Source organism: Neopsephotus bourkii, unplaced genomic scaffold (genome assembly GCF_033783945.1).
Source record: "Neopsephotus bourkii isolate Nb327-2 ecotype Australia unplaced genomic scaffold, CSIRO-AGI_Nbou_v1 NB_532, whole genome shotgun sequence".
Taxonomy (NCBI): domain Eukaryota; kingdom Metazoa; phylum Chordata; class Aves; order Psittaciformes; family Psittacidae; genus Neopsephotus; species Neopsephotus bourkii.
Genome location: NW_026901033.1, coordinates 1,327,352 through 1,346,431, shown reverse-complemented (window position 1 = coordinate 1,346,431; position 19,080 = coordinate 1,327,352). Strand labels below are relative to the sequence as shown.

General features: G+C 44.1%; 1 protein-coding gene across 17 annotated transcripts in view; it reads right to left on the bottom strand.

Annotated features, from left to right (window-relative positions):
- BBX (BBX high mobility group box domain containing) overlaps window positions 1-19,080 on the bottom strand; it is a 136,398-nt gene that overhangs the window by 34,563 nt on the left and 82,755 nt on the right. For 16 of the 17 annotated variants that reach the window (XM_061350583.1, XM_061350582.1, XM_061350569.1 and 13 more), the window contains 4 exons: window positions 14,652-14,853; window positions 10,447-10,514; window positions 4,427-4,507; window positions 2,914-2,994 (listed from right to left, as the gene is read on the bottom strand). In XM_061350583.1, the coding sequence (XP_061206567.1) occupies window positions 2,914-2,994; window positions 4,427-4,507; window positions 10,447-10,514; window positions 14,652-14,853 (432 nt within the window). The remainder of the gene's footprint in view (window positions 1-2,913; window positions 2,995-4,426; window positions 4,508-10,446; window positions 10,515-14,651; window positions 14,854-19,080) is intronic. The other variant, XM_061350572.1, reaches the window with a different exon arrangement.

Genomic DNA, 19,080 nt, shown 5'->3' with positions numbered 1-19,080 from the left:
CTTCCAAAAAGCAGCTGAAACTGAATAGTTTGGGGGTTTTGGCTTCATTCAGTTTTTAAGATGGTTAAAAAAGCAATTTATGGCTTCGACTCCCCGGAAGTGTTTTCTCTGTTTAATAACGAGAGCTTAGCTAAGTAAATCCAAGAGGTACTCTTGTTTCTTCTCAACAAAGCAGTCATCACCATCTGTTTGCGTTTGCCAAACACACATCCAGTAAGACCAAGAGAGCAAAGGGTCCCATCTGCTCTGCCTCCCTCACATGGCAAGGAGGATGACAGCAACCAGCCCATGTGAGCAGAGAGCTTGCAAACAGCCACTGCAGTAAGGAACACAGCCCACTGCTCTGAAATCACTGGCCTATATAATGGCTTTCCATAAAGGTGCAAATGGGAAGGACAGAAGTAGGACCAAGTATCTGCAAGAGCAGAATGAGAAAGCCAAAAGTGCAACCTGGCAACACTCTAGACTTAAACTCTTACAGGGACATCACGTCATCTCTGAAGACCTCCAAGATGCATGCTTGCACACTCACAGGACCCAGTGAAGTCTTACTCCTGGGTTTCTCATCATCTGTTGTGGCAAGTCACTGGGCAGGCCTCATTAGCCATATCCTCAACAGCTTTAATTGATGACTATAGCATTTGGGACAGACAACCACATGAAAGGCTAACTGAGGCTTTATAGATGAAAAGAATCCCATGCTAACGTCTACATATAACAAGCTGTTTCTGAGTGACAGGGGACTTGTACTGCTGGGGTGAAGGTGTCCATTTTAAATGACAAATCTACTCAATGGGATTGCTGTCTTCACAAAGAGGCACTCTTACTCACCCTGCTGCAAAGGCGGCTAAGAGAAAGGGAACATACGAAGAACACCCAGCCAGAACCAAAACTGAGCTGGGATGGCTGCCAAAAGCTCCAGGCACATCAGACCACAGCACACTTCACATTTCTTCATAGGTCTACTTGGCTACTGGCTAAATACCTACTTTCTCTCCCTCTATTTTCTCTTTTGTAGCACTGTACATGGCTGACAGCAGTCTACTGCAAATTGCTTACCGCGATTTAGCTTCCTAAACGCAGTAATGCATTCATATAGACAGGACCCACTAAGAAGTGGCACAGTAAGGAACGGGATTTTTGCCAAACTTGACAAAAGACACCCTGTGTAAATGAAAGCCCTTATATGCGAAAGAGCACAAGCAGCTTTAATAGCAGGGGAAGAAAGCTTAAAGAGCATGCTCTTTTCTTTTCCATGTTTCTGTCCCTTACTTCCAGACATTGAAAACACAACTCAAACCCCACAACCCCCCAGACTGCACACGCATTTTAATATCTTTACAAGAAAAAGAGATTAGCCCTGGCTGTAAAACTGTCCTCACCAGTTTCTAATTAACTTTCTAAGCACCTCTTCCACCTAACACTTGATGATTCACACACGCACTCCGACGTGCCAGATGAGCTGGCGCAGTGTAGTGGTATGCAACCCAATGCACTGTCACATCCGCAGGACCATTTTCAGGTTGGTCATTTTGTTGTTTGTTCTATTAGGAGAGGAAATGATTTTAGGTTCTGTGAAATCCCAAAAGTCAATCTCCGTCAGGTTTTACAGGACAATTTGAGAATGATGTGCTAAAGGAAATTGACTGAAATGGATGAAATGGCGTGCTGAAGGAAACCGATACCCTGCTCATCTCTGCAGACTCCACTTTAATTAAAGCTGCTGTTTAATTAAAACACAAGATGGTGATGATTTCTGAATCTAAGTTAGCAGACTCACTCATACAACATTCTGCAATGCAATTCACAAGAAGTGTTCTCCAACTTGTATCTTTTACTTAGTTTAAAAGGTTGGCTTCAACACATGGCTCCATCCTGCCCAATTCCACTGAGTTTCTCAAAAGAACATTACAAATTGACTTGTAGCTTTAATAAAAGGGGGTACGTATGAAAAAATCTTTGATATTAAGTCTGCCACATCTTTTATAGGGGTGTTTATAGTCAGGGATTGTATGGCACCTGAATTAGTAAACTGGTTTTTCTCAATTGGGCCACCTAACAAGTACATCAAGGCCCATCCCAGCCAAGCTGAAAACACACAGTACACAATCAGCTTAACATTTAACAGAATGAAGAGTGTTGCATGCACACAGAATAACAAACAGGATATCTTTTCATCCCATTCTGCTCCTCCATACTAGCACCAGCTCCAGTCCCTTCTTTTCAAACCCACCCTGAAGATACCTTTAGCACAACTGATTCTGCAAAGCAGTACCAGACTCCCCCAAATGGGCAAGAAGAGAATATGTGTGGAAAATCAATTCATAGAAGCACATTATAATAAGCTATTAAAAGCAATCTTTCAGAACTCCAAACCTTCCACACGTGGAGGAAGGACAGCTTACATACTTAGGGGTAATTTAACGCCTTTATAAGTCATCAGCTAATCACGGTGTTACATATCCGTGTAGCTGTTGTGATAAGCTTCATTTGACCTGCAAGTTTGTTTCCCAAAGGATTCCTGCCTCTAGGGCAGTTGCCATTTTGCACTGCTGCAGCCTCTTCCATAGGCAGTGCGTAGTGTCATTTTAGTGGTTGTTTTTCTACATGTAAATGAAAAAGGCCATTTGGAAAGTATGTTTGCAGTGGTCCTCGGCTAGGGAAGGCCAGGTAACGTTCACAAGCCCAGTATCATCTGTACATGCTACAGCTGGTAGAACTGGTCAACATCTTGTCCAATCACTGGTTATCCCCCATATGATTTTCTTAACACGATACTGTCATGAAGATAAACATCTCGTAACGGGAATCCTTTATAACACAGGGTGCTCAGCCATTCAGTGACAACTCTTACTGATTCCTTGCTTCCTCCCATATCCCCCCCCCCCCCCCGCCATATTTCAGCCATTATACCTCAGCAAACTGGAACAATGCAGACTCCTCGGTTTGTTTTACAGCTCCCAGGACTCCGGGCTGCGATGTGCTCGAAGAGATCTGTCAGGAAAACAATTACATTCACATTACCTAACGCTTTCAGTTTCAGTATCAAACTTCAACGTGCTGCATTTCTGATCCATCATCCAGAAAGTGTCCTGGTACCTAACGGGCATGCAAATGAATCCCAGCACACCCAAAGCGCAGTATCTGCTTTCCATCACACACATAAACAGGTGATCGGTGAAATGGTGATCCTGAGTTATTTTTCACGCAGAAAATCTTTCCTAGGGCAAACAGAACAGGCTAAGACTTTTCTGAAGGGCTTTTATTTACCCACTGGCATGTCAAAACCGGGTTAGCAACAAAACCTTAACACTAGATTTTATTTCACAGGCCAATGAAAGACCTGGGACTGCAGAACAGTGATGCTGATAGAGCACAGACTGCTGCGTAGCATGGAAGGTACGTGTGGACAGGGGCACAATGGGTGCAGGCACTTTGAGATCTACCCCAGATACTCAGGTAACTGCATTTTATACTGTTTACCTTGTGTCAATCATTTTGGTTGCAAATGACACCTCCGATTAATGTCACACCCTGGTACAAGTACCTATTATTTTGCCACTGCCACAGATATGCATCACGTACCGGTTAGGTGCAGCCTCACTACAGGTTGCTTAACATCCTGAGAAGTAAGACTAGCTAATATGCATTTCTAATTACTGATCATCAGTGAGCTATATCTAAACCACCTGTTTTAGCAGCACAGATGAGCTTGTTTCCTGGCACCCATTAAAGCTGTTCTTCAATGGGTAAGGAAAAGCCAGCGGTCACAAGCCTTTAGCAAGACTGCATCTTGTAGCACACAACACAATTCCTGTCTATTGCCACTTGGCTATGGCACGTTCCTGCTTGGGCACTGTAAAATGAACTGAAACAATTTAGTGAGCTGGTATTTATCTTGCTCTTTAAGAGACTTGACAGTGAAATCGATGGAACAGACAGCTATCAGGAGGAACTATACGAAGTATGGCACTGCTCAATATGTTGACAAAATATTATACATTGGATAGAGTTTTTGGTGGATACAGCATAGAGGAAAAGTTTGGCAATTCCAGAATGACAGTTATTTTTGATGGAGTCGACAACTAAAGCAGCCACGACAGATAAAGAACATAACCTAACATCCAAATATACAGGTTAAAACTTCAGTTAGTAAGGCTCTAGCTCAAAACTTAAGTGCAGGAATAACACATCTCCAAATTACTGCTTAAACCACAGCTCCATTATTACACCAGGGTTTCCACCATGCTCTTAAGTACACTCTCCTGCACTTCAGGTCTGACCTATGTACCTTATTAACTGATCCAGTACCATCATCCCAAACAGAAGGAACAAACAAAAGCATGACTTCTGACTTCTCTTTCAGCTTTCAGATGCTGCTACAAAGGAATCAGTGGGGAAGACAACCCTTTTAAAAGGAACTCACCTCTGCAAACTGGAACAGTGATGACTTCTGACAGGCTTCTGTAGAATTAGCTGCATCAGACTGGCAAGTACTTGAGGAAACCTGAAAAGAAGGAGTGTGCAGAGTAAGACCTCAAAGGTGCTGCTTTCAAGCTGAGAACAACAGTGAGCAAACACAACACCAGGCAGCAGTAACAAGCAGCAGTGTTTAAGAGATGGACAACCTAATGCTTCACAGTCCTGGACAGGCTGAACTGAGCTTACAGGTGAAAATGTAGTTCAGCGCCCGTTTGAACGCATCTGAAAATCACCTAAGAAGAAAGACCCCAATAATACCAGGGATGTATTTCTTTTCCTAACTCCAAATTTTGCAGAAGAATGCTAAACTGATGCTGGGTTACACAGGTACCTAGTACTGGTGATGCCATCAACACTGCTATGTCTGTAGTGCCATTCTGAACAAGAAAATTACTTAGAAGCTAAAACAACGTTTTTGAAGACACTGAGAGTTGCTAAGTGACAGAAAGGCTTATCCCCACTCACCTAACAGCATGAAAGTAAGCAGCTACGGGTACCACAGGCCTAAAATTGTCAAATGATGCTCCTAAACATCCATTTTGAGATGCTTATGTGAAGCTGTGGCATAAAGAGTCATAACTACTGAAATTACAACACAAAGACATGATTGTTCAAACCCAACAGCCTTATTCAAATTAACACAAAGCTTAGCTGTACTATTCTTATCAGCCCGAATTCTGCTACTCAAGCATCATTCTGTAAAGGAACTGCCTCAAATATGATACATTCATTTAAAGTCAGATTTGAGTATAAAAGATTTACATGTGTAACTCCTGAGTTACATGAGTTAGTATAAAATAAGGTATGTAACATGGCTTATAGGAAACAGAAGGAAGAAGCGAGGCTTTGTGGGATTTTAGGAAAAGCTGAAGGATGGCAATTTGCTCCCTAACAACTTGCATTTTTTCCATAAAATTTCAATTTACTTCCAACATTTTGATGCAAATGTGTTTCTCCTCTTATTTATTACCACAACAAGTATGTCAACAGCATTTATTAGTGAACGCATGTGTGAGATTCAGCTAGCAACCACCTCTGTTGCTGGTAAGCACAAAGCACCACAGAATAAGCAGGCCTACAGCACATGCAGTTTGTACTGCTGCTCCTGCTGCTGTTTGTCCAAGATGCTATAGTACCAGTGGTATTTTGTTTCAGGTATCTGCTACCCATACTACCCTGGAAAACACCAAATCCAATCATAGCAACCCACAGGCCAAGAATGGTGGGTAGTTCCCAAGGGGAACTATGCCACACAACAATTTGCTTACATGCACAGTTGAACTTTCTTCCTGCCATAAAACCAAGCAGTAACAGTGCCTCCTATGAGATATGCTTCTATTATGTTTACTAAACACCAAGCAGGATGTATTATCAGTGTACTATGGGAGTATACCAACCCAAAGGCTTACAAAGAATATACTGTAAATGCATTTTCCTTTTCCAGTGATTTGTGCTACTGTTTTCACTGATGCATCAGAAGATGTCTGTGCCTCAGCAGTGCTGTGGACTGTACCAGAGATGCACACCAATCTTGCTGCTGAGTGACCCTTGGCTGAAGGTCTGAGTCTGTACACTGGTGTGAAGTACATAAGGATGCTCCATGTATACCTGAGGGTTCATTTGGTTGTTTCAGGTCAGTTCACTGGTGGGATTCTGCCAGAAACAGACCAGAAAGGACCATGGCTTCGCAGCTTCCCAGCTACCTATCCAAGGGCACATCCACATGAGCCTATCAACACCCATCTGACCTGACACAGCACAAACCAGCTCCAAGTTAGGAGCCATTGACCAGGAGCACTGTGATGGAGCAAAGAAACCCTCCTGAAAGGGGCTGCGATGGCTCAGCCCCTGCATCACAAGTGCTGGGAGGCACGGTGAGGGAGGATGAACCTTCTTGCTGCCTCCGAGGCCATGCACTGGGGTCAGGCACAGCTTGGTCACCTCGTGGTACAGGAACCACAAGCTGTGGAAGGTGTGAAGCCAGTCTGTGTGTCAAGGACAGACTGCTGGTGCCCAGTAACACAGAGGCTATTTTGTGGTTAGACCAACAATGCTTTTCCTATCCGTTTCTGTTGCCTTTACTGACAGAAGCACTAACTTGAGCTTGTTTCTTCTACTTAGCTGCTCCTCATACACTCCTGACTTGTGGGAAAATTTATTATCTCCAAGACTGCCAACCTCTGCTAGGCTGAACCCAATCAAAGCATTACAGTAATTACCGGAGGGAATGGATGCACAGAGAGTGCCATTGTGTACGTCTCATTTCCTGCTGTAATGAAACGTCCTCAACATCTCATTCCTTCTCCTCGTTCATCCTCTGAGCGTACCCCCTGCTGTACTGAGAGACTTTTCACTTCTGATTTACAGGTGATACCACCTCGCACCAGCATCAGCACCAGCACCAGCATCGTATGCAAGGTAACCTTTTGTTCACAAAGAAACCACAAGGATAACACCTCCATAGCCTCCTCTTCCCTTGCAGGTTGCTGTTACCTGCTCTAAAACGTATCACGGCAAAGGAAGGGGAAGGACAGCCTTTGGTTCATGTTCTGTGCAGAATGATGGGAGGCTTTACTGCAGTCCTGATGTGCCAGGCACCGGCAAGAGGGGGAAACTCGTAGGAAAGCCGGGTTTTGGACTACAGTCTAAATCCCGGGATTTCTGGGCAGTAACCTACAGACAGGCCACTAGGTGCTGCTGTAAGGCAAGCAAAGGGCCCTGCGGGCGAGTAAAGGACAAGGCAAGCGGGCAGGCAAGGAGCCCGCTTCGCAGCATCATCCCTTCTGTGCATCAACCTGACGTGGGGACTTTGTCTATCACAGGGACAGTACCTGGAGCCAACCTGCCGGGTGTTTAACAAAATACACTCATATACACACAACACAGCCTTGTGCAACTGGTGAGAGGACACAGAAGTTAGGTGGGTCTGGGTCAACGTCCTTAGTTTGCTGTTGGTAAGGTCTGTAGCTTCTCTTGCCTATCTGCTTAGTGACTCCAGCTGCTGCCTGGGAATCAATCACGTACCAGCACTGAACTCTGGGAGGAGAAAAACTCTTTACTGAATAAAACAACAGAAACAGGAACATGATGGGTGACACACAGAGGTAGTGACTGAAGCACCAGGGCCAGTCTGTAAACACCCCTGCAGTGCCTCTTCCCATCCTCCTGCAGGACCACACAGGCCTGAACTCCTCCTGGGTCACTATGTTACAGGACATCTGGGCTTCCAATAACTCAAACACCTGACTTGCAAAGTTCCAACACATCCATTTAACACACTTGACAGAGAATCAGAGGGTGTTGAACACTAGCAGACCTTTAAGTATTAATTGCCCTCATCTTCTCCCAGTTTCTGAGCAAACTATGCCAGGGATGCCCTCCTTTCTATTAACAATTTGTGGTATTTAAGACCTCTGCTTACAAGGCCACCCAAGTCTGCATAATCATACATATGCACAAGCAGCCAGCTGTATGTTGATAAGTAATCTTATGTCTGCCAGCCCCCCAGTTTAAGAACCATACATATGCATGTGTATCTTACAGGTAGAGGCATGCGTTAATGATAACGAAGACTACGGTATCAAGTAAGAGTATTCTTTTTAAAATGACACTGCATCTGTCTTTTTTAAATAGAAATGCCAGGGGTTTAGATGTATTACATATTTACACACTCACATGCATAAAACCCCAATACCTATGTTTTCCATAGGCAAGCAACACCTGAACCTCCTCGCTGACAATACCTCAACAGTCACCTTAGTACACCAACTCACCCCTCATGTTAATACCAAATCCAACAGAACACAACTAACCCAGCTCCACTGAAGAGGAAAGCAGCTTATCAATCCTACAGGGAATTCTTGATCTTCTTACTGAGCCTGTCATAACACCGCCCAGGATGTTCTGCTAACCTCCCAAACGGTGGTTGGAGTGTGAAACTGTATTCAAGCGTAAGCCTGGAAATCCAACCATAGGTTGTCCCATGGGCATGCAAAGATGAGCATCTTATGTCTCCTCTGTCCACATGCCCCAGGATGGGGAGTCAGAAGTGCTGCTCTGTCATCCAAATCTGAACAGGTTTAGGATCTTTACTGCATTTGGGGAATCACAAGCCTAAGAAATGTTTGCTACCTATCTAATCAGCACTGAAACAGAGAATCAAAAGGAAACAAAGGGAAATAGAAGGCACATCAGGGCTGCCATGCAAAGAAACTGAGGAAGCATCGCAGCGCACCGAAGCATAGCTGGAGTTAGGAGGCAGTCAGGACGACTGAACATTTTGGGTCCCTTTGAGAATACCAAGCACACATTGTTCCAGAGGCTGTGTTTTACACAGGGGACCCTCTGAAAGTATTGCAGATGTGCAGTTCTGTTTCCTGTGAAGGTGCTCTCACACCTGCTTCTCAGAGAGCATAGGGCAACTGAAATACGGTAACTCAGGAGCAAGTACGGGCCCATTTCTGGCCCACCATGATTCTAACAACAGCCAACAAAGCCCTCCACTAGTTTTGTTCAGGCTGTATTTATGACAACCATTTTGCTTTACATTTTGGGGACAGAGCCTGCCTCTTCGATGTGGAGGACCAGGTTTCAAAAGAAGACTACAGGGCCAAAAAGCACAGCATAGCACAGCTTATACATAAAGTCAATGTTACATGACCAGCCAGGCTGCATGCCTCTATCAGAAAAAAACTGGGTTTATGCAGGTGCATCAGAAGTGTGGGTTTTGCTCAAAAAAAGAAGTTCCAGTTAAAAATCCTGTTCATATACTAAACCGATCACAAAGCATCAGTTTTTATTTGTCTCTAAATCCACGTGTAAGTTTCATTCCTTCACTGGCATCTCAAATTGTACTACTTGAAGCACTTTGCATGTAAAAATCAAGCTCAACTCACAAGATCATAGCAAAAACCCTTCTTAATGGAACTGAGTACCCGTGACTACAATACACCTTCCCTCTCATTCCAGCAGAACACATAGTGACAAGTTTTTAAACTCCAAGTACAAAGATTCACAGTTTGAAAGCCTCAGAAAGTTGTCATTTTCGCACAAAACAACCAAACTTTTCTGCCAACCTTACCCTAGTGTTTCTCACTTGGCAGGCTGCAGCACAGTAAGCCAGTAGCCACATCTGCACAAAGGCTTGACCTGCTCAAACTGATGTGCCAAGCACTGAGCAGTTTTGGCTCAGTCCTGGCAGGCCAGGAGCAATCCATCTCAAATGCACTGCTCAGTTTACATTTGGAGGTATCAGGTATAGGTAGTTAATTATTGCTTGCCCTCCCAGTAACAACAAAAAAAAGGGAACAGAAACCCTCCTCACTTCCACTGCTCCTCTTTCCAGGCTAGAGATTTATGGCAGTGAGTACTTCCTTTACCCAACATACAAGCCACCTTTTGAACAATGTTCAAACTCAGCCCAATACATCATAAATAATAATTAGTCCTGGATATCTACAGGAACACTTTCATTTACTAAGCCCCTTAAAAACGAAATGCTTATGATGGCAAATAGGGAGTAGACTGCAATACTCTGACTGCTTGTTAGCACTTGCATGGTTTCAGAATGCATTTACAATGACACTGGCCGTACGGAAATTATTAGGTATTTATTTTGCATCAGTGCCAAGGGTACAGTTGTGTGAGGCACTGCACAAGCACATGAAATCCTTGCTCAAACAAAATCACTTGTTTGTTAACTTAACCTTTCTACCTGCGACCTGTCTCATGGGGCAGACCTGCCTGGTATGATCAGCAGAATTAATATTGAACAGATAGAAAAACTGGGCCCAACCTCTACATTCACAGTTGGGATGCAGGACTTGCATCACAGGGCTCACGCTTCAGTCCAACCTGAGGTTAACCCAAGATGAGTATTAAGTTTCATTTCCCACTGGTCAAATACTCTTCTTCAGAGCAATCTAAACTGAGGGCTCGCAGGAGGAAGAGAAGGGAGCTCCTTACCTCTTGTGCAGTCAGGGCATGTTCCCCGGCTAGAAGCAGCATACTCAGACCCCCCATTTGTGTAGGATCTGTTAAAAAGAGTAAAACCAAGTCTTCAGTTTATTCATTTGCTTGTTTAAAGAACGTACCATTTGCAGCACTAAACCCCCAGAAGACTACTTGTCACAGACACTCTAAGCAAGCTGCCATAAAAGGCAGTTCAAGAGAATCACAAATAACCATTTCTGCACCCTCTGGGAGAGGCTTTCAAAGCTGTTTGAAGGATTTAATTGGATTTGTGTGCTTAACACCCCATTGCGTGGATTTACAATTTTACTGCCAAAGGTTTTATGTACTACAGAGATGGATATCTTTAAAACAGCAACTGTAATGATCTCATCCATAAATACACACAAAGATGCTCTAATATCGCATGTGTTTATAACTCAATAGATGCTCCTACCGTGGCTCCCTTCCTCAGCCACAGAACAAATAAAAGGATGGAACGAACTGACAGGATCAAGCTCTGAAGCAAAATTCCTATTTTCATTTAGCTTTAATTTAGAGCTGCATTTAGTGGTGAAGAGTGCCAGCCTGACAGCTCTGAAGCATGAAGCGCTTGATCCTCCGTGCCAGAACAGTGCAGGCCCTGGCCAGGCAAGCTGCCTGCCTCCTTGTTGCCCTGCCAATACAATCTATAATTGAGGAAAGTAAAATGGGGATAGAAATGTTCTTTCTCCAAGTATTTGTTGCTGACAGCTTCTTGCCTCCAGCCTTCCTGCACCTCAGGAGCTCGGAAAACAACAACAAGAAGTGAAAGCAACGAACACTGGCTCTGCATTACTCATGGGGTGGCTTTTCCACTCAGAACAGCGGTTGCTCTTCATCACTATGAAGACTAATTGTCTGAGTTTGGGGGAGTGCCCTGGAAGCAGTGCAGAGTCCCGGTTTTAAAGAGCATCACGTAGAGAGAGGGAGAGTGCCTGTGGACCAAACAACCACAATGTGAAAGGCGAGCATTACCCTTGCTGCATTGCTGAGCCACAAACCTCAGTATTGATGCGGTATCAAAGGTAAGGCACTTCCCTCAGGTTTCACCAACTGTGCACTCACATTTTCCAATTCCCTTTCGCCAAACTACACAAAAACTCTCTCCACAACAAGAAGTGACATGTGCCCAGGACCGTTTCCTGGAACGGAGGCCAACCAGCGCAATTACTCTTGCTCATTGGGTTGCATTTTGCTACGTGAAGTTTGGATGCAGAATAGCTGCAACCAAAATGCCCACTGGGAAATCCCCTGGCCCATTCCCACTCAAGTGCAAAGCTGAGGAATCCGTTGTGCTTTTCAGCTGACACGGGCCAAATCTGTACCTGTAAATCTCCAAAGGATTCAGTGCTGCAGATGATCAAGATCCAGTTGATAAGAATACTCACTGGTGCTGTTCAATTCAATACCACAGATGGTGCCAGAAGTTCTCCTTCAGGCAGCATCTCCCACTGACATTCACAGGGTAACTTTCTACAATACTCTCTTAAGACAGCAGTAGACAGAAGCAGAGGAGAGCAAGGTGAATAAACCAGGTTCATCCGCTGTCTCCAGGACAGAAGAGTGGCTCACTATGTTAAGAACACAGCTTAAATTGCATCTGGCTTCAACCTGGAATGAATTTTTAGCTTTACCAGAATAAAGAGGTAGAAGTGTGGGTTGTTTGTTTTTTTTTTTTTTGTAGTTTTGTGGGTTTGGCTTTTTTAAACCTTGTATTTTAAAGCAAAAAAGGGAAAAGATATTAGGTTTTTTACAAAGAGACAAGACACTATCAGAAACGTAGGATCTAGTAACAGGAAGTGATTGAGGAAACAGAGACACAAAATGGAGAGGGCCAGCCAAATACCTGAGTATAATTCTAAGTGATCCAGGCAGCACAGCATTGTTTGCCATCAAAATACCTGATCAGAAACCAGCTGGGTCTTTCAAGCAAGAGGATATCAGAACGTTTAAGAAGTGTCTTTTTCCCACCCTTTGCTTCATTAAAAAAGCTTTTTGGCTCAGATGGTTTTTCCTGATGCAGACATATAGAAGTATTGGGAAACTTGCACATCTGTACAGCAAAGCTGTTGCTCACTCAGCTCTGTCATTGCGAGGGCAGATGCTGCGATGGTCACGTTCACTTGTGAACAGCAACTGCCTCTGCGCTACACCCTACAACAGATGGAGACAAACACGCTGAGTTACAGCTTCCAGGCTGGATGAGCAAGGACACCAGCACTGGGTTTGCAGGTCACAGTGGGGTAGTTATTGTTGGAATGCCAGAACTAAAGGAGAGGTACGGCCTGTATGGGACTTCGGAAAGGAAGATGCTACTCTCTGTGTATTACGTTTTCCAAACTGAAATGTAATATGTAAAAAGCAATCAAGGCAGGATTAACAACTACCAAAAAGTAAAACAGAGTGATTCCTAAATCCTAGAATCCCTGTCCTAGGAAGCTATCTGCCATGAAAATGCAAGACAGACAATGGCATTTCAAAGGTAAAATTGTTTTGGAGATGGTTCAGATACATTTAGTTCATCAGCTAGTATACAGCCTGGATTTTAAAAGAGGTTGGGCCGGATAAAGTCAGAGTTGAACTGAACTATAACAAGAAGGCAAGGAGAGAAGAACCCAATAAAACGTATTTAGCACAAACTGGTATACAGTTGATAAAACAGTAATCCATCTGCCATGGCAGACTTGTCATGATTCGGATGACCCTAACATCTCTGTCAGAAGCTGTTGCTATTTTATGAGCTATTGCTATGCTCAAGAAACAGCCACTCTTCATTGGCTTGAGGACTGGAGTGAACCAAAGCCACAGGTAGTGTGGAGTGACAAAAAGCACAAAACGGCCTTTTTCATTCAGAAGGGAACAGCTCTACAGATAAACCAATGGATTAGAGTTGTTCCTAATTAAGCTCTCTGTCCTCTGACAGATGCTGTCTTACCTCTCTCTCCTCTACACTGGGATAGTCTAGCAAGAGCCGTAGGGGACGGCAGAGAGGCAGACCATGACCTACTGCTTGTTCTTTATGTTAAGTCAATAAACCTTTAAGGAGCACCGAAGTTACTCCTCTGATATGAAAAAGCAGAACGGGATGATAGGGCTTGTGATTTTTAGATCTGGTCTCCCATACAGCACAACTACGTGGCATGAAAAACTTTCTTTTCATCACATTTCACAGTTCCTTGCTAGCCAGACGGAATTTCATTACAGCAATTTTTATACCACCACACTAGCAAAAAGGTATACATGCCTTTTGATCCCTTTTTATCCTTTAACTCTTGGTCCATAAAACCGTTTTCCACTCTGCAGCTCACAATCTCTCCAAACAGGAAAGTCCTATCTGCCACACGCTTGTCTTACGCAAGGCAGGACAGGACAAAGTTTCAAATACATAAGTACTAGTAAAATCAAAAACCTTAAACCACAAAAAAGCAATAAAGGAAAAATAACTTTCTACCTTGACTGTTAAGTTCTGAAGCTGCCAATATTTAACAGTGATGTCTTGGTATTTCAAGGTCATAACTGCAACAGTTGTGCTATTTGCGGGTTATCAGGGAGAGATTATCTGCCTTTCACCAGTTCAGGCACTCCACCGATACTTCTCAATGGATTTGATTTTAGTTCTTTTGGTGTTTAAAAGGTTAGACTGTGCCCCTCTAAAGTATAATGGGCAGAAGAGCACATTCTAAGTGAAATTAAATGACACTTCTCTCGATTTAAGTACAAAAATCTAGCTCCGCCAGTACAATCATCTAAAAGAACGTCAATACCTTCAACTCTATAGGTGACCATAAATTAATTACTAAACATGGTACAACACTTGATGAAAAAGAACGCACAATCATCAGGATTTTCCTTTTCCACTAGAAAATGAACATCTCTAGCTGCAGCTAAACTGGAATTAAAAGCAAAACAATCAATCAAATCTGGACCCCGAATGGGGTATGGTTTATGGTGCCACATTATCTGGACTCAGCTCTTGAAAAGTACTCAGGCAGTAAGGAGTATTTTAGCAAGTTGTTATGCAGAGGTTTAACTGCAGTCCTGGCAATGTAATCTGGAAAATGAAAGGTATTTGTACTACAGTACCACGTGCAGTAAAGAAAACTGCAATTCAATTCCAATGCCACAGCCGCGAACACAATGAGGATGCTACATCTGAGTAACAGAGATGGAAATCTCACCTGCCATCCCAAAGTTAAGCTGTGGCATTTCTTCGCTTTTTGTCGTCACTTTCCTTGGGCTTGGTAAGTCTTTTGTAGCATCTGATGCGAAGGTCCACAGCTTTTTCCTGCTTGTTACAGTGGATGTCTGGGTTTTTACAGGTTTGTTTGTAGTGGGGCACCACTTGTACCCTGGGTTTGCCTTCATAAAAGCATCCTTGTACTAGAAAAGAAGAGGAAAATTACCAGTCATGACATTATACTGTTCAGAGGACAACAGAGTGCACTGCATGTAAGAGGATTTAATACAGTAAATAACCCTTAAATATTAACAGTTTAATCACATGCTTATAGTCTGACTGCCAACACTATTTAATAAGAAGAAATATGAAGACAGTAGAGCTGTATTTCAAAGCGGGTTTTCTCTTTCCTCTCCTGAGGGTTTATCACCCAGAGCAGGCTGAAGTTCTCACCCTGCAACCTGCTCCCCACACCTTGCGTGCTCACTCGCTGAGAACCTGTTAGGATGTTCTACAGGTATGATCTTTGTTCACTTTCCAGCTTGAACGAAATCAAAGCACACATTTAGCGATGAATGCAGCATGATGGTCCTCACTTTGCACTCTAATAGCTCCGTATTTTACAATGTTGGAGTATCTGCTTTCCCAAACCAGGCACCAAAAATAGACCGCTATCAGCACCATCTCGTTTTCAGTAACTTCCAGTACATCATCCCAGTGCTCCTTCCAGAATGCACCACGCTTCATGGCTGCATAAAATAAACTGGGCCCATTTAAAACTTAGTTTGGCCTTGAGACACAGCACGCCTATCAGTTGTTTGCTATATCCTTGGCATGTGGCAGCAAAATGAACAAAGCCAGACTACACATGGGGGCGTGGGGAAAAAGGTCTGGATCCTGCACATTTTGGGGGGTAGGCAGAAGGATGGGGACCCATTTTCTTCACAGAATGCAAGGGTGATGTTTTCCAAGTATCTTGCTGACCGGATAAAACAAGATTTCTGAGTGTTAACAGCAATAAAAAGAGCACATCTCAGTATTTTAAATGTGTTGCTATGCAAGGTGGAGAGCAGGCGAAGCAGAGGAACATGCCACGCATTCCAGCTGCAAATGTTTGCCTAACAACTGATAGGGGCGTACAGCACCGGCTGCTGTGGGAGCCTACGCAGCGCGTACCAGTGCTCACCGCAGTGAGAAGGAACCCAATACATCCTCCTCATGCCCTAGGTAGCTCTCAATGGTGTCAAACAACCACAAGAGCAGTTCTATCCTGATGTACACAGCAAGGGCAGCTGCAGGAAGTTTCTTCCATGGTTTCACATGTTCCCACCCACCCGGCTGTCATCAGCCCCCGTTACAGCACAGAGGAGCATCTATGTGCATGTCTGCACATGAACACATGCAGAGCGGGGGAAAACAAAGTCCCTTGGGTATCAAATACAGACACAGCAATGAAAACCTTGTCCTCTGATAGAGTCACTGCAGTGTTTTCCCAGATCAGTAAGTGGCATGCCTTGTGGAAGGACTGCCATTGCATGGGTATTGTTCACTTTCATTTCCGTCTCCATCTATTAGCTGGCACTTGCTACCTCCAGACTGTAGCAGGGCTAAAACCGTTTCAGTTTACAAGCAGCACAGCACCACACAAACGCGCTGTGTGAAGTCCTGTATTTATAGAAATGGCTATAAATAATAGAAATCTGCAGGGACTGCTGACCTACATACATGCTGTGCTTTCTGAAGAGGGTGTATGCATCAGACATGGAAACTAAGCGCTGTGACACCTCTCACTTCACCCCTTTCCCCTTTCCCTCACTTTGGTTAGGGAGCTCAGTATACCACAAAAATAGCCTGGTGGAGGGAAGGGAAGGGGAGGGGGTAAGGGAAGAAGCAGAAAGGAAATACACAGCAGAGCAGCTTTGCCTTCCATTGTTAAAGCCACAGCCCACTCACAAATCATGTTTCCAGCCTGCAGAGTGAAAAGCACAGAATTGCTAGCAATGAGGCACATAAGCTCTTCATATCAGCATCGCTGCTTTGAGCAATTGAATTATTCTATGGAGCAACGTGACAGGCCGACAGGCTGCCCATCAAATGAGAACCAGAGTGCATGCCATTTGCAAGACAAGGCAGCAATAAGCTTTTAATCAGTTCCCAACAAGAGCAATTCAAGTGAGCTGGTGGAGTAATGGATTTTTTCCCTCTGCAAAGCCAAGAAGTGAGCACTAGCTGCGCTATGAAGGGGAGGGAGCAAACCGAGGGAGGGCAACACAGCATCCACTGCCACTGTTTCAACACTCAAGACATCAACGAAGAAAATGTAGTAAGTCACACAATGACCAAGAAGTACTTTTACAAAACACATGAAGGGCAGAAAGACTTTCCACATTGACTTTTGTGACTATTAGACCAAGGCCCAAGATGAAGCGATAGATTCTGCTTGCCAGTGCATGAGAATGTAACTTAAAACGAGCTACACAGCAACGAGAAAATGCCAAAGACAACAGCAAAGCTTACTGTTTTCCTCCATTCAACCAACTGTGCAGTGAACCAACTCAGCACAGCCAGCCTAAGGGCATCTCTGAAGTCACTGAAGAAAATAAAGCCCTTAACCTGCAAAGCAAAGACACCACCTTGGTTCCCACATGATTGGCAGGGGCAGAGCAGCACCGTCATACCCCGAAGTTCCAGGGGATACGTTTGCGGGATCGGTCTGAGGCATCATTTCGGTTTGGGAAAGCCTAGGGAAAGATGTGTGGTATGCAGCAGGACCAGTTCAAAGCTGAGGTCTAAAAAGGCAACTCCAAGTTGTTCTCATCACCAGTGAGGTGGGAACAGGAGCTCACAAGTATATTGCAGCTATACCTCATGGCAGCAGTCAGTACTTGCTTAACTTCAAATGCATGCTTAAATCCCACCAACTGGCTATTATGTGTCACGGGAATCCCAGACATTTAACGAAGAAAAAGAATTCCCCAGAAAATCCTACACTCTCACTAATCCCAATTTCTCACTCCTAAAGGACTCAGGGTTCGCATTACACATTATGGTCCATACATCACCCAGTGAAGTCGCCAGACTCCAACCCATAAAGCCAGAACATCTGCCCCCTTGCACCCCAAGGTGGGTGCCAAAGCAAGGGTACCAAGCTCCCAGTCCTGTTGATTGTACCTGTGAAACCACTGGGTTTCAGCCCTGCCACTGAACAGCAGCATCCATGGTTTATCAGGCTGCTCCCAACAGGAAACAATCCCGACTGCCTGGGTCTTGGCGATGCAAAGCCATATTTAAAAATGAAGTGTTTTCTAGCAAGGAAACAGGGCTTGAACAATAATAATCTCACTGGATATTTTCCAAGGCAGCTGTATATTCCCAGTAACCCCTGTAGGAGTTAACACAAGAACACTACCCCTATTATTGTAGCAATTAAAAATGATGGAGCGTATTAGTAAGTGGCCAGAATTCATTTTCCCCTCGGTGAAGGGAAATGCTAACAAATGGCAGGAATACTTGTGGTTTCACTTGGAGTGTTTACCAGCTACTGGGCTTATATCCTAGATAATGAAACCTCTTCCAAGTTAAGTTGATCTAGGAAGTCTGCAGGATACAAATAGAAAGCCTGCTCCTAAAGCAAACACCAGCAGAAGCTGACCATGAGCTCTGAGGCGCAGCATCAGGTCTCCAGGGCACGTGTTGCTATAAGCATAAGCCACAAGACTGAAAATAGAAGGAACACAGAGCCAGGTTTTTCAGGGAATCAAAGCACCCTAAGGTACACACAGGTACTATAGACCTGGTTATCCTCTCAGTGGATATCAGGGCATAGATGTCCAAACCACTAGGAAACGTCTCATAATTCCACTTGGAAAGAAGTTTGGGTGCCTCACAATCTTCCAAATTCCTGGAACTTGCATACAGCTAGATGTATGTAAGTAAATAAGCAAATGCCTTGGTTTACACACTGCTGAGACAGTCGCTGCTGGTACTAAGCAGGTTAAGAAACTTGAAAGCTTCTTGCTTTATGCTTGATCTAAACTGGTTTTGTAAGCTGTGGCTTCTAGTAGTAAAAAAAGTATCTGAAGGGGGCCTATAAGGATGCTGGGGAGGGACTCTTCATTAGGGACTGTAGTGATAGGACAAGGGGTAATGGGTTAAAACTGAAACAGGGGAAGTTTAGACTGGATATAAGGAAGAAGTTCTTTACTGTCAGGGTGGTGAGGCAATGGAATGGGTTGCCCAGGGAAGCTGTGAATGCTCCATCCCTGGAGGTGTTCAAGGCCAGGAAAGACATAGTTTAGGTGAAGTGTCCCTGCTTATGGCAGAGGGATCGGAACTGGATGATCTTAAGGTCCTTTCCAACCCTAACTATGATTCTATGGTTCTTGAGAGTATAAAACAAGCAGGCGCTGTAGCCACTGTAGTAGGGACCA